This window comes from Misgurnus anguillicaudatus, chromosome 21 (assembly GCF_027580225.2).
Source record: "Misgurnus anguillicaudatus chromosome 21, ASM2758022v2, whole genome shotgun sequence".
Taxonomy (NCBI): domain Eukaryota; kingdom Metazoa; phylum Chordata; class Actinopteri; order Cypriniformes; family Cobitidae; genus Misgurnus; species Misgurnus anguillicaudatus.
Genome location: NC_073357.2, coordinates 61,729,928 through 61,748,561, shown reverse-complemented (window position 1 = coordinate 61,748,561; position 18,634 = coordinate 61,729,928). Strand labels below are relative to the sequence as shown.

General features: G+C 37.4%; 2 protein-coding genes across 3 annotated transcripts in view; both read right to left on the bottom strand.

Annotated features, from left to right (window-relative positions):
- The window catches only part of cacnb2a (calcium channel, voltage-dependent, beta 2a), a 58,570-nt gene extending 55,633 nt beyond the window's left edge, over window positions 1-2,937 (bottom strand). For both annotated transcript variants that reach the window (XM_055217701.2, XM_055217721.2), the window contains exons 1-2: window positions 2,673-2,937; window positions 1,171-1,254 (exon numbers count right to left, since the gene is read on the bottom strand). In XM_055217701.2, coding sequence (XP_055073676.2) covers window positions 1,171-1,254; window positions 2,673-2,738 — 150 coding nt within the window. In that variant the 5' untranslated portion in view covers window positions 2,739-2,937. The remainder of the gene's footprint in view (window positions 1-1,170; window positions 1,255-2,672) is intronic.
- Window positions 2,938-15,486: 12,549 nt separating this feature from the next.
- The window catches only part of LOC129438701 (macrophage mannose receptor 1), a 98,621-nt gene continuing 95,473 nt past the window's right edge, over window positions 15,487-18,634 (bottom strand). The window contains 2 exon segments of the mRNA XM_073858848.1: window positions 15,487-16,137; window positions 18,584-18,616. Coding sequence (XP_073714949.1) covers window positions 16,130-16,137; window positions 18,584-18,616 — 41 coding nt within the window. The 3' untranslated portion in view covers window positions 15,487-16,129.

Below are 18,634 nucleotides of genomic sequence, written 5' to 3'. Positions count from 1 at the left end.
CTCTCTCTCTCTCTCTCTCTCTCTCTCTCTCTCTCTCTCTCTCTCTCTCTCTCTCTCTCTCACACACACACACGCACGCACGCACGCATGCGCACACACATAGACACACAGACTTTATTGCTTTGCTTAATTATTCAATTATTCATAGGTATCAAACATCTGCATGCAGTTCTCAAAGAAAATTGATCTTGCATTTATTTATTTCAGTTTCAGGAAGCACTTGTGTCTACCAGTATGTGAAATTCTGATATTTAAAGCATAGCATATTGTTACTGTGAGGCATAAATTACAAACTTCTCTATCTAGAAACTTTGAGATAATTACTGGACTCTTTAACAAAACAAGATGAAACCGTATAATAAATAGCACACCTTTATTGTGGACACAGTCTGTGCTTATAGAAAAGAAGAGTGCGCCCTCTAGTGGCTGTTTGAAATGATTTCTAATGTTGATGTGTATACATTAGTGCATATTTATCTCATATGACAAATGAGCGAAACTGAGATCCAGAAAAGTGCAAACACATCGTGCTTAACTACTAAACTCCTGCATTTCAATACTTTCTCAAAGAAACATTCACTTGAATCTGCATTCGGTTTGGTTTCTAAAAATGATTTTTAATTTATTAGGTGCTGTTTAAACAATACACACGCTTCTTAGCAAGATGAAGATTGATAGATATTTTCTAAGATTATAAGATTTATTTTTGAAATATTTAGTTTTTTTAAGAAGTCAGAAAAAGACTTGTAGGTTTAGTTAGCATTTATGTTTTTAACTTGAATAACGAACTGTGTAAACGAACAGACTTAAATATGTGAATTAGGGCTAATAGTAAACATATGATTTATTGTGATAGTCATATAAAGTGATTAATCAAAAATTGTTAAACATATATTTATTCTTTTCAAGGTAATGAAGTTTAATGCTGCTTTAAATAAAGTAACTAAACAGGTAAATGTTGAAACACCTCTAGTCTTTACAGAGTTAGTATCAAACAAACACAGTTGTGAGGTATAAGGACGTGACCTCCGAGATCTGAATGCCCTAATAAGGCTGAAATATCTCTACATGAAGTCAAGCAGCACAAAACACAGAACAGACACAAACACTGTGTTCTTATATAACACATCTGCTTTATAACACACACAAACAGCTATCTGACCGTCTCACCTGCCGTATAAAACTGTTGTCTGAACATGTGCTTCCATCTGAACTCTTCAATCGCCCTTTTCTCTGGATTCTTCTCCAATGAGACTGAAATGCAGTACAAATAATGCATACAAACAATTAGACTGATCAACTCAAGCTCAAAAAAGCTTCTTAAAATACTGTGAAAGAAAAACAAAAGTATATTGATCAATTATAAGCTCCATGTCTAAAATGACTGCACTGCAAAAAATGATTTTCAAGAAAAAAAATATCAGTAAATATCTAAAAATTCTTAAATCAAGATGCTTTTTCTTGATGAGCAAAACGACCCAATAAAAAAGTCTAGTTTTTAGACCAAAAATATAAAATTTAACTGATTTTGTGCATAAAACAAGCAAAAAACAAGCAAAAAAATCTGCCAATGGGGTAAGCTATTTTTTTTTCTTGAATTTAGTGTTTAAGAAAAATGTACAAGATTTTTTTTGAAGAAAATAAAAATAGTTTTTAGAAAAAATATCACATTTAAGTAGCAAAATAAATCTGCTAACGGAGTAAGAAAAAATATCTTGAAATACGTTTACTTTTTCTTAAACACTTAATTCAAGAAAAATTCAAGAAAAAATGTCTTTCCCCCTTGGCAGATTTTTAAAAAATTGTTTTAAGCACAAATTCACTCACATTTTATATTTTTGTCTAAAAACTAGACTTATTTTCTTAGATCATTTTGCATCTTGGTTTAAGAATTTTTAGATATTTGAATTGAAAACAAGACATAACTACTAAGTAAAAAGTCATGTTTTTGCAGTGTATATTTTTTCTGTTGGTTGTTCTGCTATAGTCAGAAGTAAAACATGTTTAGTTCATCTTGCTTTTAAATGTTTCTCTTTAAGATTACTCTTACAGTACAGCATGTGTTATCCAGGAGAACATTACTAAAGGATTATTATATCATCCTAACACAGACCAACATACAGTAACTGTTTAACTACATTATTTACATTTAATCATCTAGATTATGCTTTCCAAAGTGAGCAACAATCAACATAAGCACAGTAGACAAAGTTACAGTATGTAATATAATGAAGCGTGCATATTTCAGATAGGCCTATTAATAATAATGCAATTGATTTTGTGTTAAGGATTACAAAGAAGAGTTAGGCTACACTATAATTTTATTACACGTAGCCTATACAAACACATTAAAGTTTATAAAATGTTTGTCGTCGAGTCAAATGATTTTGTATTGTGTGTTGGTTTTAATCATATTTTTTTCGCCTATTATTCAAGTTATTTATAAAACACACAACAGACCATTAACACCGTACATATAATAATTAAAACCTTAATTTTTATGACGATTCAAATGGCACATTATTAAGGTTAATCTTTAACTTAGTTTTAAAATCATGTGGTGACGGATATTTGTGAAGAATCATAGCTACATTAACGTTACACTCCTGTGAGACATGTTAAAAAAACATCCTGTAATAATAATAATTCAGTAACGTGAGGTAAACACATACCTGTGAAGCAGAATTGTCGCACGTGTCCAGGTGTTTCTCTATGGAGCTGCAGGGAGTTTTAAACATTTCTGGACGATTCGCACTGAAGAGACGAAGTGCCGCGATCAGCACTGCGCATGCGCTCCATCAGAAAGTTTAAAAGACAAACTTCTCGGTTAACACTCACTTATTTTCTCAAATTTTTATCTGAATAAAATCCTCACATATTCTTCTGACTGTACACTGAACCACTAAAGTCAGTGAACGAGCCCACACGCGCGCGCACACACACACAAACACACAGACTACCACAACACAACAGATACAGCTACATTTATTTACGCAGAGAAACGTCCCGATAATCCAGGTAGGATACGTGTAAATAATTCAGGGGTTGCATCCTTCGAAGACCGTCTTTGAAGGCCAATGACGTCACCGGGCCGCGTCGAAGGCTGTCTCAATTTGAAGGCTCCTTCACATGCAGCCTCCAAATGCGGTATTCGTTTCCCATGAAACAAGGATCCATAGATGGACCCTTCACAGCCTTGACTATCCCAAGATTCAATGCGCGCCTCTGGGTATTTTGAAATAAACATTCAGAACTGTATAGTTAAATAAAAGTGTAGGCTACTTTTTTCAAATTAAAGGTTATTGTTTTACAATTATAAATTTTGTTGTAGAGATGTTAGTTAGTTCACACAAAAATGAAAATTCTGTCATCATTTAGGCTACTCACTCTCATGTTGTTACGACCCAGACAGCACACGTACGTCTGCCCGACGTCGGCTCAAGAGCGTACGTCGGCCTCATTATTTGAAACATCTAATAAGTATCGGCCAGGCATCGGCCAAATCTTCAGTCAAGTCAACGGTATTTCCCGCTCATCAAGCTTGTCTGTTACGTCGGCTTTGGGTCGGATAACTATACCGGAGGCCGATGCCGCGCTTGTTTCCTTCTCTCTGTTGGTGTGTGCCCAGTTATTCCACCCTTTGCAACCACCAGAGCAAAGGCGACATTATGGGTGTAAGTATGTACAAGAACTAAGTAAATGATAATAAGTGAAGAAAAATGGAATCCGTTAAGTAAATGTAAATGTTTTAATATAATATACAAGTAAAATAAATAAAATAGCAGCGCCTTCTTTGCTTTTGATGACACACAGCTGCTAAGTTCCATTATTCCGAAGCAGAAGGGGGCAGTAATGTACATACGCTGGTTGCCAGCCGCCGTTAATACTCAAGTAAGTTAGAGAAAATGCAATTGGGGAAAGTGAGGAAAAATAACGGATTATTGGCTTGTTTTACACGTATCATTGTTTTGTGTTCCCCTCCTTCATCAACCAAACAATTCCACGTCAACTCAAACACGCAAAACCCCGGTATGAAGCATTGTCATGAGCATGCCAAACCAACAGATGGCGATATATTCCTTAACCCAGAGAAGTCACTCCAGTCTCGTCTTGCCATGAACAAGGAAAAAGTGCGGGAGCTGACTTCACAAGCGTCCGTGGTTCAGGTAAGTTTTCGACAAAAATCTTATATTAAATGTCTGTGACTCTTAAAAGTTAGTATAAGGCACTCCGTCTACTACAGCACAGCAAATAAAGTCATAGTAACATTTGTAGTACTTGCAGCGCTATTCAGACTTGGCATTTTTGCAAACATGTTTGTGTATTATTATAATTTCCATTAATTTTTGTTGTTCTAAAATGTTTCTGTAAAACAATACGTGTCAGCTTGTTGTTATGTATAGTCTGACCGACTAGAGGTAATGTTAGCGTTGAGGACAGAAATGTCATTTCTCGTCTAACTATGACAAAAATGTGGTACTTGAAATCAATCTAAATACCTTTCACTTGTTCAGTATTGTGTTTTTGTTGCTATATAAACGATGAACTTAATATAGACATTATGTAAGTTAGTTCAGATTCTTTGACAACCATTTTGTTATGCACAGTGCAATCTGATTTACGTTATTGTATGTCAGATGTATGAAATGTACAGTGATTTTATGAACAGGTGTTTCATATCATAGTCATTTGCCATACTGTGTATTTTAAACACATCAAGGGCTGGAAATGACTGAATACATTTCTTGCCTTTTTCCTTGGCTAATATTTCCCTCCTATATGTTTCCTCTCTTGTGTGTAAACAGGTAATTGGCACTGCTGTGTAAGTATTTCACTGACAGACACCTCAAGACATTTTAGTGGGTGTAACTGGAAATCTTTTATGTAAATCTGTAATATTCAATTGTTATGTTTTATGTCTTTGCAAAACAGATCACAACATAATTTGCTGTAAGTTGTTTTTAACCAGCTGTTACAGACATTTTTATTATTTGACTTTAACCCTAAGTGTTTTTGATCTTAACCATACTGTCATATTAGTTTTATCGGAGAAAGGACATGCCACCTCTAAGCCATCTGTTTCTCTGTGCAGGGCATGTACATCTAGGATGCGGCCTATCCAGATGAGATTCACTCCAATGCCAGCAAACCGACAGTGGAAGACACGAGCCAGCACTTCTCCCCCCACATTGCCTCAGGCTTTTCAGATAACCACTTATAACTGCTCCCCCTTCATGAGACCGGATGCTATGTTGGGATCACCGGGGCCTCCATCGCCCGGCATGTACACACTACATCAGGTGTAGGTAAGACGCACACTCACTGCTTCCCTGGAGCTTGTGTTCTCAATGTTTCTGTGCAGGTGCCTGGGATAATGAAGACAATTTGGGTTGTTGTGTTACACGCCAGGTGAACAACATCAGAGTGCGGCAGTCAGAGATCCTAAAGAAGGACTCCATATGTTTAGTCGAGACAGTACACCGTACATCTCTTATGACGAGGATATTTGTGTCAGGACCGCTTTCCCGATACTGACAAGGACATTTAAGGTTCAATGGACAACTTGCTTTCAATGAATGGTTAATGTCTGTAGCCCTTTTCACACACACACATTATGGAAAAAATACAGAGAACACATCCGGGAGTTGTTCGGGATTATTTGATTTTGGTTAATTCACGCTGCCAATAGTTTTCTGAATTTGTTTGTGCTTTCACACACATGCCATAAAGACATGACATATTTAAAGTCTTGCACTTGGATTGTTTTTTTTTTGTAGCATCTGTAGTTTGCTTATCCGTGATTTCTCTCTCGAGAAACCACACGTGTATGTTTTTGTTTGTGATAAGATCATAAAGGAGTGCGTTACACCAGTGCTTCCCAATCCTGGTCCTCGAGCACCCCCTCCAAAAAAGTTTTAGATGTCTCCTTATTTAACTCATCAGCTTGTTAGGGAGACATGTTTACCATTTTGGAAAGAGGCTGATAACTTGAATCAGGTGTTTTAAATAAGTTTTTGGGAGGGGGTGCTCGAGGACCAGGATTGGGAAGCACTGAGTTACACGCTGTTTTGTTATGCTGGTGAATGTTCATAGCTGATAGTGCCGAGCCCCATGATTTCTTCTTCAGTCCAGTCTGCAGATATTTCTCATTGTGAATGTTAATCTGCATTTAAATCTGCCATGTCAAAGGGGAAAAGGCTATATTTTTGTCGTGATGACACAATATTTATGTTGACTAATTATCGACGTTGAAATTGACACCGCCGATTCTATCGACCAAACGCAACAGCTCTGTCTAGCATACACATAATTGCATTCACTAACCTTTGCCTCAGGTTATAAATAACTTAATAATCACAACTATCCACTACCTAAAAAGCTATGAACAGCAGTCATGCAAATTTTCTCAATTTGCTTTTCTATGTCTACTAGCAATTATGTGAGCTGCAGTCTGGATCCTGCCTTTGTCAGATGACCTAACACAAATGGAAAGATGACATCGGCCCTTGCAAGGACTTCAGACGATGCCAGCACTGGACTACATACAGTGGTAATCATGTGCGTTTCATGTTTAACTTTATGCCTTCTGGAGATCATTTCATGTTCCCCTCGCTTAAATGTTTACATTAACAGAATTTTTTACCAGGGGTGCCCAAACTTGTGCATATCACTGTACTGATATATACTATACAAATAATGTAAGTTGAATTTACTTATTTAAAACACATTATACTAAGCACTATACTGCAATGTTGTTTTTAACGTTTGTGCGTGATATATTATTTTTTGTCTTTTGGATTCATTAGATTTTCAGTAGTCTGTGTCAAATTTTATTTCAAGGTAAGATAGCTTTACATGTCTTTCATTGTGCTTTAGTGATCACACAGGCCCTGTTTATGTTCTTAACCGGCATGACTTTATTTATTGTGATATACACAAAACAAGATATTTTGATAAATGATGTTAAGTACACAGCTGCTCATTTACTTCAATAAAATTTATTTTTCCTATTATGGAAGTCAATGGGTACCATCAACTGTATGATATCATTTATCAGATTAAAGAATTTTTGGCAAGTTTATAACAACATGGAAGGTGAGTAAATGATACAATTATAATTTTTACATAAACTTTTAGCTTTTAAGGATTATTTACTCAACCCCATGTCACCCAAGATGTTTGTCTTTCTTTTTTTAGCCAAACACAATTAGAGTTATATTAAATACTGTCCTGGCCAGTGGCGGCACGTGACTGCTCTTCTGAGGGGTGCGAATTCAAAATAAGTGTTCAGAGTGTCATGTGTGTTGCTCGTGTTTTCAAAAATATGTGTTTGTTGCGTCATGTAGACCATGTGCATCACGTGTCTTGTCAGGGGGAGTGCCTGCTGCACACGCGTCAAAACCGTTTATGATAAAAGAGATGCTCACGTTCACAAAATACACACAACACATTCACTTAACATTAAACTCTGATTACGAATGAGAGAATGCAGGTATGTTTTATCATGGACCATTCAGGCGTGTGTGCAGCAGGCACTTGTTTTGTCATGACATGTGATTCACATGGGTTTGTGCGATAGGCATAACACATATTTTGAAATGACGAACAACACACATGACGGGCTACATACATGTTGGGATGAGCTTCGCATTGCATTGTCTCGGAAGATCAAGTCATTGTCCGCCACTGGTCCTGGTTCTTCAATGCTTAATAATGGCATTTACTGGGCATCGGTGTTTTGGAGTTCCAGGGGTGCATCCATCCATCGTTGGGGTGATCCATATATAACCTAGTGGGTCTTCTGATTCAAAATGATAGGCTTGTGAGAAAAACTTTATATTTTAAGCTTTAAGCGAGTTATGATGCATATGCAATGTAAACAGACTACAACAACTCAATCGCATTGTTTCTCATGTGTCTCTACTGTGTTTCATCACAATTCATATTACGACTAGTCATGAGATACATAACATCCAATGCGAAAACACATGCCGCCATATTTAAATTGTCTTTTTAACTTTGTAAATGTCTTGTCTCTATCACAAAAAGCTATAAATATGAATAGTTTTTCTCACAAACGTATGGTTTCGTTTCGGAAGACATTTATTAATCCATTGGGTTGTGGATGGATTACTTTGGTGATGGATGGATGTACTTTTGAGCTTTGAAAAACATTGATCCCAGTCAATGCCATTATAAAGCAAAAATATAAATACAATATATAAATGTAAAGAACCAGGAGATTATTTAGTATAACTCTGATTGTGTTTGTGTTCTGTTAAAAAAGTAATAGATAACTTCTTGGATGGGATGATGGTAAATAATCAGTCAATTTTCATTTTAGTGGGAGGAGTAATCCTTTAACTCATTCGAGTCATCAGACAAGCATCTTGTTGCTTTGACTGAATTCAGTTACAGATCAAAATCCCTGGTGGTCAATCAACATTGCTCAGTCTTATCTATTTAAGTACACTGACGATCCTGAAGGTGTGTTTAACATTAATAAAATAATGAAGTAATGCCTAAAGTGATAATTGAACATTACTGATGATGTGTGCTGTTAACAATCAGAAGGGTAAAGATAAACTAAAACAAAAACGTCAAAGCAACAAGATGACTTGGTTCAGACAACTCAACCCTTTTAAAATGTCTTTTATTTAACGGTGCATTTTATCCTTTATCTTAGACAAAGCAGACCATGTTAATTTCATTTAATACATTCTTGAACAAATCTGGGTCCACTTATCATTTCTACTTACAAATTAACATTTCTGTTCTGCTCCGTTTACAGCGTTTGGGTGAGATCTAGACCGAGGACTAAGGCGTATACTAGGACAGAACTAAGTGTTGTGGCCCACAGGTGAGACAAACTTTGCAACTTGGTATCTGTTAGACACAATACATTGAAGAAGGGCCCATTCATATTATACTTAAACTTGGTCCAGGACCATTTGATTTTTGGTTCATTCACACTGTCAATGATTTTCTGGAATCTGTGTTTATGCCGTAAAGACACATGATGTCTTTAAAGTCCTGCACTTGATAGGTTTTATCCACAGTGTCTGAAGGTTTGTTATTATTGGTTATTTCTCTCGGCAGAAGACTGCATTTTTGTTTATGATAAGACTATAATGGAAGGCGTTATGCGCTGTTCTAGTATGCACATGATTTGAATTAACCCAATTTCAAAGTGGGTATTTGAAACTCCCTGAACTCTGTCCTAGTCCAGTTTGCAGACATTTCTCATCGTGAATTTAAATGTTCATTTAAACCCCCGTTTTATAGAGCTGAACGGTATATCTTGTTGCGATGACGCACATGTATTTTGTTTAATATAAGCTCATGTGAGCGCCTGACACGCTAGAACTGTTATGCTGCTAAATGATCTCTGCTTCAGCGTGGATAGTGACGAGCTCCCTGATCTCTGCTTCAGTACAGTTTGCCAACCTTTGTAAAACCCTTGTTTTAAAGAGCTGAACCATAACTTAAAAACTACGCCATTGTTTCTGCGTCTCATTCACAAAGAGGGCTTTCCAGGTATGTTACGGTAATGGTTCTAGGTCCTCTTTCCTGGAACAATCCCAGAACATCTACGGCACATGTTTGTGTTCACACAAATGCCTGTCTGCCAATGTTATGGATATTTTCTGGGACCAACGTGCTGTGTGAATAAGGTTATATTTTACTCAATTACACGAACACTGATGCAAGCACTTGTTCAACACAGTTTGGTGGTAAGCAAGTGGGTGACTGTTATCTTTAGATATCTCTAACAATAAAATGTATAATTTTCAAGACATTTGCATTCATTCCTCCTATAGCACTCATTTTAAGTATAGCTGAGGATGCAAAGAAGAATTAACTCTGTTTATAATGCACAGCCAGACATTCAGGAATGCAACAACACAGTAGACCAGATGTTTTATATGCTTACGTAAAGTACTGTATGCTTTGTGGGTCCACTTTTTGATTATCTATCCAATATACACGATTGTTCATGTTTGCCATAGGCACCTAAATTTAAATATAAAAAATGTGATCGTATGATTAATCATTTTTTTGGATGTTTCCATTTAGGTGATCCAAAAGCAACAAAGAGGAACCATGGAGAGGAAGAAGTGGTGTCCAGATGTTTAAAAGGCGGTGTTCGGGACAGGAAACAAAGGCAACAAAGAGGAACCTCTAAGGTTTAAAGGCACTGCTTGCAGAGACGAGTGTAGGAAACAAAGACAGAAGACCTGACGAGAATGTTTTATGATTAAATGTTTTTGTTATGTACATGCACGTTATTATTTACAATATATTTCTAAGATACATAAGTATGTGACCTTGTATATGAAATCCAGGCTACTGTCTTAACATCTAATGACATCTAAAGTTTGAATTTACTGATTTAACATTGAGTTCAGTCTTTGGCATGACCTTACTCAGTCAATATTGAAGATGTCAAGATTATATTTTCAGAGAATGTTTTCTGTATTGTGTAGGATGATTTTATGTAGAAAACAGTAAGTCACAAAGAAATACTTTACTGGGTTTTCACAGGCTGTGTCCCATTTGTACAACATATGTGAATTATCTTGAGACTAAAACTTCTGAAATCCAAACTGTTATATTTTAGCATTTCAAATGCAGCCACCCTTTGCCTAGAATTTGAAATGTATACCCTTGAGTTTTTTTTCAGTAATTTTTTTAGATCTCACCCTGAGATATTTGTAAAGAAATTTCCATGTATTATGGGCTTGAATTACTTATTTTATCATTTTGTCCAAGTAATTTGAAAAAAAAAAAGTTTTAAATTAAATTGTAGTTCTCAATTGAAATAAATGTATATGTTGAGACATTTTTGTCGACAAACGTAATTGAATCATATACCTTAAGAGTATATTATTTTGAAGGTTATAAGAAATATTTTAGTTAAGTGTTTAAAAACGTTTACACAGTAGTATAGCAGTGTATAATAGTTACAGAATATGTAATTTATGTGTGACATCTAAATATTATGTTACTGATTTATCCAAGTTGTTTATGTGTTATATTTGTCAAATGAATAAATTTGCAACGGTTATTGACAGTGGTGTACTTGTTTTTAGTTGTTATTGCACAGAAGCACATTATTCTGAATAAGTGTGAATGAATAAAGGTTTAAATTAATAAATAAATGCCCGGTAAAGCCCGTGCAGAGCGGCTGAAATTGCATCGTTTAAACATCGGCCCGAGGGCATTTGCGACGAGATGCCGACATCTAGACGACATCTTCCCAATGAGCAAACGCTCCCTGAGCGACATCTTGCCGATGGAACTTTGAAAGTCGGCACAACGTCGGCCAGATGTATGTGTGCTGTCTGGGGAACCTGTATACATTTCTTTGTTCTGATGAACATGAATAAAGATATTTTGAGTAATGTTCATAATCAAACATGAGCTCCATTCACTATATGGAAGTATGTGGAATGGCACAGTGCATAAGGTATAAGAATTCAGACAGTGTAAATATGCTTTCCATTACGGTGAATAAAGTATCTGACTCATTTAGATTCTACACAGAATTATTATAAAGCGCTGTGAAGGAGATCAAACATCACAGCGGTTAGACAGCATCAACATTATAAACAGAAAAACAGAGTAAAAGAGAAGACAAACACTACTGCACACACAAACATATTGCACATCCATGTTATCATTGTTTCTTATTCTGTTATTACAAATATTAGATCTATATCGGGACGTCTATTTGACTTTATTTCAATACAACTGTGGTGCTCAAAAGCTTTGCTGCACTGTGTCATAAACAAAACGCTATTGGTTATTCTAAAAAGGGGGAGGGCTTCTCAATAGTTCCACACTGACATGGAAATTATGTCACCACATCAAATAATTCTGCACGTTCCAAGGCACTTCAGTGGGCCTTTAAAATGTTTTGGTAAATGTTGAAATAAACTAACAATAAACAATACTTCTACAGCATTTTTTATCTATGTTTATGTTAACTGATGTAGTAACCAATGTTAAAACATGCGACCATATTGTAAAGCAGTGGTTCTCAACCTTTTTTTACACTGGGCCACATTTGGACCAAGCCCAAGTCTTGCGGGCCGCATGTTATTTAAACATTGACGTAATCAACGCAATCAACGCAAACCAATAGAAAATACTATGGTATTAATGGAGTTTATGAATACTGTGATGATTATACAACAAATACATTGAAAATAAAGATTGAAATGCTACTCACCATTAATGGGAACACTGATGTTGTCGGGAGCTGATTAATTTTGTGAAATTTGGCTCGAAAGGAGTCACAGCACAATGAAGTTGCGACTGTAAGTTGTAGTCTGTTAGACGCGCACGGAACCGTGACTTGATGCGCGACATTGCCGAAAATGTCCGTTCGCAAATGTATGTGGATCCAAATATGGAAAGAACCTTTGAACTTAATAATCTGAGGTTCTGTCCGGGGATGTTTCGCCACATTTCTGTAACTGACGATCCTTGCAGCACTGTGTATGTGTGTCTTCTTCCCTGAACATCCATAAGTTCATCTTCCAGTGGCTGTCGGGGCAAACCGAAGCTCGCAGCCAAGTCTTTGATTTTGTCCACAGGAAAAGTGAATGGCTCTCTGATTAACTGTCCAGCATACTTAAGTTTCTCAAAATCTGAGAAACGAGCAGTGAATTTCTCTTGCATTTGGCTGACTGTTGCAACAAATCTTTCTTTTTGTTTCGTGTCCAACACATCCTCGCACATATCATGTAGTAGTGGGAAATGAGTTAAATCACCATCATTAAGTTGTGCAATATATAGCCCTAGCTTCAGTTTGAAACTTTCAATACAACACAACAAGTCATCAACATGTTTTCCGTCACCTTGGAGTTGCAGGTTCAGCTTGTTTAAGTGAACTGTGATGTCTGCAAGAAAAGCAAGATTGGTTCTCCACTCTTTGTCTTTTAAAACTGAAAATCTCTCACTTTCGCCAATGTCATCAAGAAAGTGTTCTATCTCCGGGAGTACAGCCAGAAAGCGACTTAAGACCTTGCCCCGACTTAGCCATCTCACTTCGCTGTGCAGAACGACATCCCCGTAAGCACCGTCCACTTCGTCCAGTAACGCAACAAACCGGCGGTGCAGCAGAGGGCGTGTTCGAATAAAGTTGACCACCTTGACCACAGTGTCCATTACATTCATAAGGTATCCATCAGCTAACTTGCTGCATAGTGCTTGCTGGTGCAAAATAGAGTCAAACACCAACAATTTAGGGGGCGAATTCGACCCATGTGTTTTCCCATCCTTGAGGGTGCACCATCAGTAGTGATGGAGACAATTGAAGAAGGAGGTATGTTCATATCTTTGCATGCTTCACTAAGTGCTTTATGAATATCCTCGCCCCTTGTTCGTTCATGAAGCGATTTTAAAGCCAACAAGTCTTCAGTGACCTCAAATGTTTCTGAATTTACGCATCTCACCCAAATGCAAAGCTGAGCAATGTCTCCGATATCCGTAGATTCATCTGCTGCCAAACTAAGTGCTGACGCAGTGCTTAGCTTAGTTTTTAGTTGTTCCGTCAAGTTCTCAGACATTTCTGAAATTCAAAGTGTAACTGTGTCAGTACTAAGCTGTAAACTTTTAATTCTGCGGATTATTTCGCTCTTGTTGCTCAGATCATCAAATAGACATTGTGATTCCAAAAAACAGTTTTTAACTAGTTCCCCATCGCTAAACGGTTTGCCGTGTTTGGCAAGGAGCCATGAAATTTTAAACGTTGCTAATGTCACGGCCTGGGACACTTTTAAACTAGCTCGCATTATATTCTGTTCAGCACCTGCATTTTTTTCAAGATTTGTTATTTTGAGAGCTCTGTCTTGAGATCCAGGTGGGTATTTTTGGTCAAATGTTGCATGGGTGGTATCAAAATGTCTTTTGACATTGTAGGTTTTGCATACGCCCAGTACTTTACAACAAAGTAAACAGAAAGGCTGCCCGTCTCGATCAGTGACGGCGAACTGGTTTTTCCATTCCTCCAGCACTCGCCTACCTTCGCTGCTGATGCTTCGACTTTTTTTGTTTGCATGTGTTCCTTCGTTGGCATGTGTTCCTTCGTTAGAAACATCACCTCGTTTTTCTCCCCTAATAACAAATTTGTCCATCTTGATCTCGACTAATCCTGCTTACGACTGTTAGAATTTTACCAAAGCGCGCTTACATGTGCTCGTAAACTAAGCTACGCATGTCTGCCTGCGCATGTCTAATAAATATATTTGACTGCCAAAATGATTTTATGTGACAAAAACAGTATGGTTCAAATGTATATTAATTAAATACATTTTTTTAAATTATTTAAAAACAAAAAAATTTTAATGAAAAGTTAAGTTATTTTTTAATGAGGCTGGCATATGCTGGGCCGCATGTACATGCGTCACGGGCCGCATACGGCCCGCGGGCCGCTGGTTGAGAACCACTGTTGTAAAGTGTATTTTATGGTACGGAAATAAAGTACCTTTTGCCTATTCTTTCTAGGGTAGGCAAGGATAATCGAATCAGCAATCTTGTTCTTATAAGTACCAATTAAATTACTCAAATTAAAGTATCACTCTAAATTTAAGTGATTTTGTGCATAAAACAAGCAAACAAATCTGCCAATGGGGTAAGCAAAAAATCTTGAACATTTTTCTTAAACACTAAATTCAAGAAAAATTCTAGAAAAATTTGCTTAGCCCAATTGGCAATTTTTTGCATTTTTTATGCACAAAATCACTTAAATTTGATATTTTTGGTCTCAAAACTAGACTTATTTTCTTGGGTAGATTTTCAAGATTTTTAAGATATTTTTACTAAGAACAAGACAAAAATACTAAGAAACTTTTTCTTGAAAATCATTTTTTGCATTGTAGATCATACTCATACAAAACTGGCAGAAGACTTCCCTCATGGTTATTTTCACTGAGCTAAGATCAAGCATGCAGACTTCTTCTTGTCTTTAATAAAATTTATTAAAATAATTTGTTTGTTTACGACTACAAGTTTTTTCTGAATTAGATAAAAAAAGAACAGAAACAAAAATACAGATTCTAAAAAATACTAAGTCTAGAGCAGACAAGATTTCAGGCTATCAGACAACGGAGATGCTGGCTGCGGCGTCCAGATCTGAATAAGCTCTTCAGCGGCATCAATTTATAGACAAGGTTTCAAGTCCAAGTTCTTTATACATGGAGCCCCATGAGATGCCTTAGATCTGACATTTATCATGTTATATATAATATGACCGAGTTTCTTTGTTCTTCTTCTCCGAGCTCTTCTGCACTTTCACAGGTCTGCAAATCATGCATCAAAGCGTAATCTATCTCTTATCTAATACATGCATCAATCTCTCTACTCTTAATAAATCAATTTAAAATCATATATATGTCTTCTTTTTGTTAATGATGCAATTTAAGAGTTGTCATGCATATATTCCCAACTCACTGATTATAAGATTTTGCATTAAAGCAACACTTTGAGTAAAAACAACACTTGGAGTATAAAATAACAAACCACAGGTTTCTATTGTTCCCAAGGATTACATATAAAATTGGTTATAATACTTGGTTTATAAAGGTTGTATAGTTTGCATCTTACACAACACGTGTTACAAAAAAGATCACATTAATTCAAAAGAAGAATATAAATGTTTCATTACAAAAAGTAAAAACCTCAAATCTTGTTAGTTATGTGCATGCAATTTTTGCATTCTTGAAAAAAAGGTTGTACCTAGTTGTGTTGATTGTATAAAAGAGTTTAGATCATTCTAATCACAACAATCTCAGCTTTCCAAATATATGTGACATGTTTAGCTTTTTGGTTTAAGTTGTTGTATGTCATGAAGTTTTCTGTCAAAAATTCAGTGTTTCTTATTGGAACTTTAAGGCATTTAATGTGTAAAATAGCAATAAAATCATTCATAAATGTTTCTCGTTTTGTCAGTGTACTCTATAAGAATATGACGAGGATTCCATGTTTAATTGACGTTAATATTGATTACAGTATGAAGGGTAGGTGTTAAAGAACAGAAACCCAGCAAGACCTGCGACAGCGATTATGACCAACACGACCACCACAGCGATGCCAGCCATCCATGACACCTCTGATCTACCTGTCAATCATCTGCAATACAACATTAAACACATAACATGAACCAAATATATATATTTCTTACTTTATAAATGACATATATTTAGCTGTCACCAAAGGAAAATAGATACTCAATTCACTTTTTTCAAAAAATCAAGGGGGCATGATGCCTCTGCGGCACTGTTAAATTTTTTTCAGTTGCTAACAAGCATTGTTTAATACTTGAACCACATTTTCCAAACTCTTCACATAGTCTGTGGAAAAAGAATTCAGTGCAGACCAAACTGTAAACCATTTTTCAGTGCTTTCAGACAAAATGCATTCTGTGACCCCACAAAATTCAGAAAAGTATTTAATGAAAGGCAGGTGCGTTACCAAATCACTATTTTCGCTGAGAAAGCCAAGCATCAGTGCCCGGCCCATATCAGCAGTGGAACAGCAAACTGTGGTGAAGGGCGTGCAATGTCTACGTTCCCTTCCTTCAGGGAATGTGGGTTACATACGTAACCGAGACGTTCCCTTTCAGGCAAATTGGGAATCTCTACCAAAGCGCCACTGAAGCTGACCCTTCCAGAACCTGGGCTTACAGCAGACAAAGAGCTGCTCTAAGGGTCCTAAAGCTTTGAGTTTGGTCCACATTTCTATGCAATGAGCACACAGGAAATAACAAAGCCATGGCTGGGTCTGACTCCTCTGGTGGCAGTGCTTGCAGGTTCACCACCTCATCTCTAAAAGGAGTGGTGGGAACCTTGGGCAGGTAGCTGGGCCTGGGTCTCAGTGTCACACTGAAAGCACAAATCATTGACTGAAAATGCATAGAGGTCCCCTATCCTCTTCACGGAGGCCAATGCGAGGAGCGTTAAAATTTTCATTGTAAGAAATTTGATACTCACAGTATGCAGAGGCTCAAAGGGAGGGGGGGGGTCCTGGAGAGCTTTCAGCACAACAGACAGGTCCCAAGGAGGAATAGAGAGAGAGGGCGCGGAGGATTCAGCCTTTGTTTACCTCTTAAAAACCTAATTACCAGGTCGTGATTGCCCACTGATCTACCGTTTACCGGCACATGGATATCGCCTCCTCGTCCTGTTCAAAGACCACACATGGAGGTTCCACAGGTCAGGAGAGGGTGCCATAATGTGCCCCCTCCTTGAGAAAGAAGGTCCTTCCTCAGGGAAATCCTCCATGGAGGGGCTGTCACAAGAGTTCTGGAAACCAGTTCTTTGCACAATGTTTGTGCAATAAGACTTACTGGGGGAAACACAATAGTGCATCCACACTGAGTGTCCCTCCGGTCGCCGTGATTTCACCAAGTAAGATGTGATCCTGGATCAAATTTTTTTGTTGATCCTGGATCAACGTTCTAATCAAAGATACCCCAACCTACCCTTAACTCAAACCCTAACCATTTTTAAACCCTCAAATTAGTGTGAAATAATAGTTTGAGGAGTATTTCTTAAAAACCCCTAACCCAATCCTAAACCTAAATCTAACCTGCACACTAAGCTTAATCCTGCAATCTGATTGGGTAATGAAAATGTTGATCCAGGACTAACAATGGTGTTGATCCAGGATCACATCTTACTTGATGAAATCACGTTCACCGTGTTCCTCCGGTGAGTGCGTAAAGCAGGCAACAATGTGTTATCTCTGGAGAAGCAAACAGATCTATCTGTGCTCTGTCTAAATGTTTCTGAGGAGGCGATGAGCAAGGTGCGACATGTGACGAGAGCGTAAACTGCCTTGGCGATTGATATATGCAACGGTCACAATACTGTCAGTGTTGTTTTTGAAATGGAGGAGAGCAAGACATACAACTCGAGGCAGTTTATATGCCAGCACATCTGAGATGTCATTCAGACATCCGCAACTGCAAGCCCGTCGTACATGGCTCCTCACCGCGTGATGGAGGCGTCTGTGCACACAATGGCATGCCTGGAGACCTGTATCAGTGATACCCCTGCTCTGAGGAATGACGCTTTCCTCGGGGCTCTGTCGTGAAGCCAACGCTAATGCAGTTTCATATGGAGCAGACCGAGCGGTGTCACAGCCGCTGGTGCAGCCATATGACCCAAGAGCTTCTGAAATTGTTTCAGCAGGACAGCGCTCTTGTCTTTGAATTTATTCAGACAAGTCAGGATCGACTGTACACGTACTTCTGTTCCATACAGTCCAGTTCCATACCGTGAAAATAAATCCTCTGTGTAGGGCAAAGTTTGGGATTGGGACATTACGTAGTAATGAAAGAAACTGTGTTTTTTGAATGAGAATTGTTGCCAGTGTTATGTTGGTCTGAGCGAGTTTTGGCTGTGAGAATAACTGTTTGGCCAACATTCCTGCTGGTAGTGCAGACCGTGTGAAGAGCTCTGTAAATGTGGTTCCAGTACTTAACAATACCTGTTAGAAACTAAAAAAAAAAAATGTAACTCCTGAACACTTTTCACAGGTTATAATTAAACCCTGCAGATGTAGTTTATCATACCTGAGACTGATGGCTTCTCTGTTGGTGGTATAACTGTTAATAAAGACACAT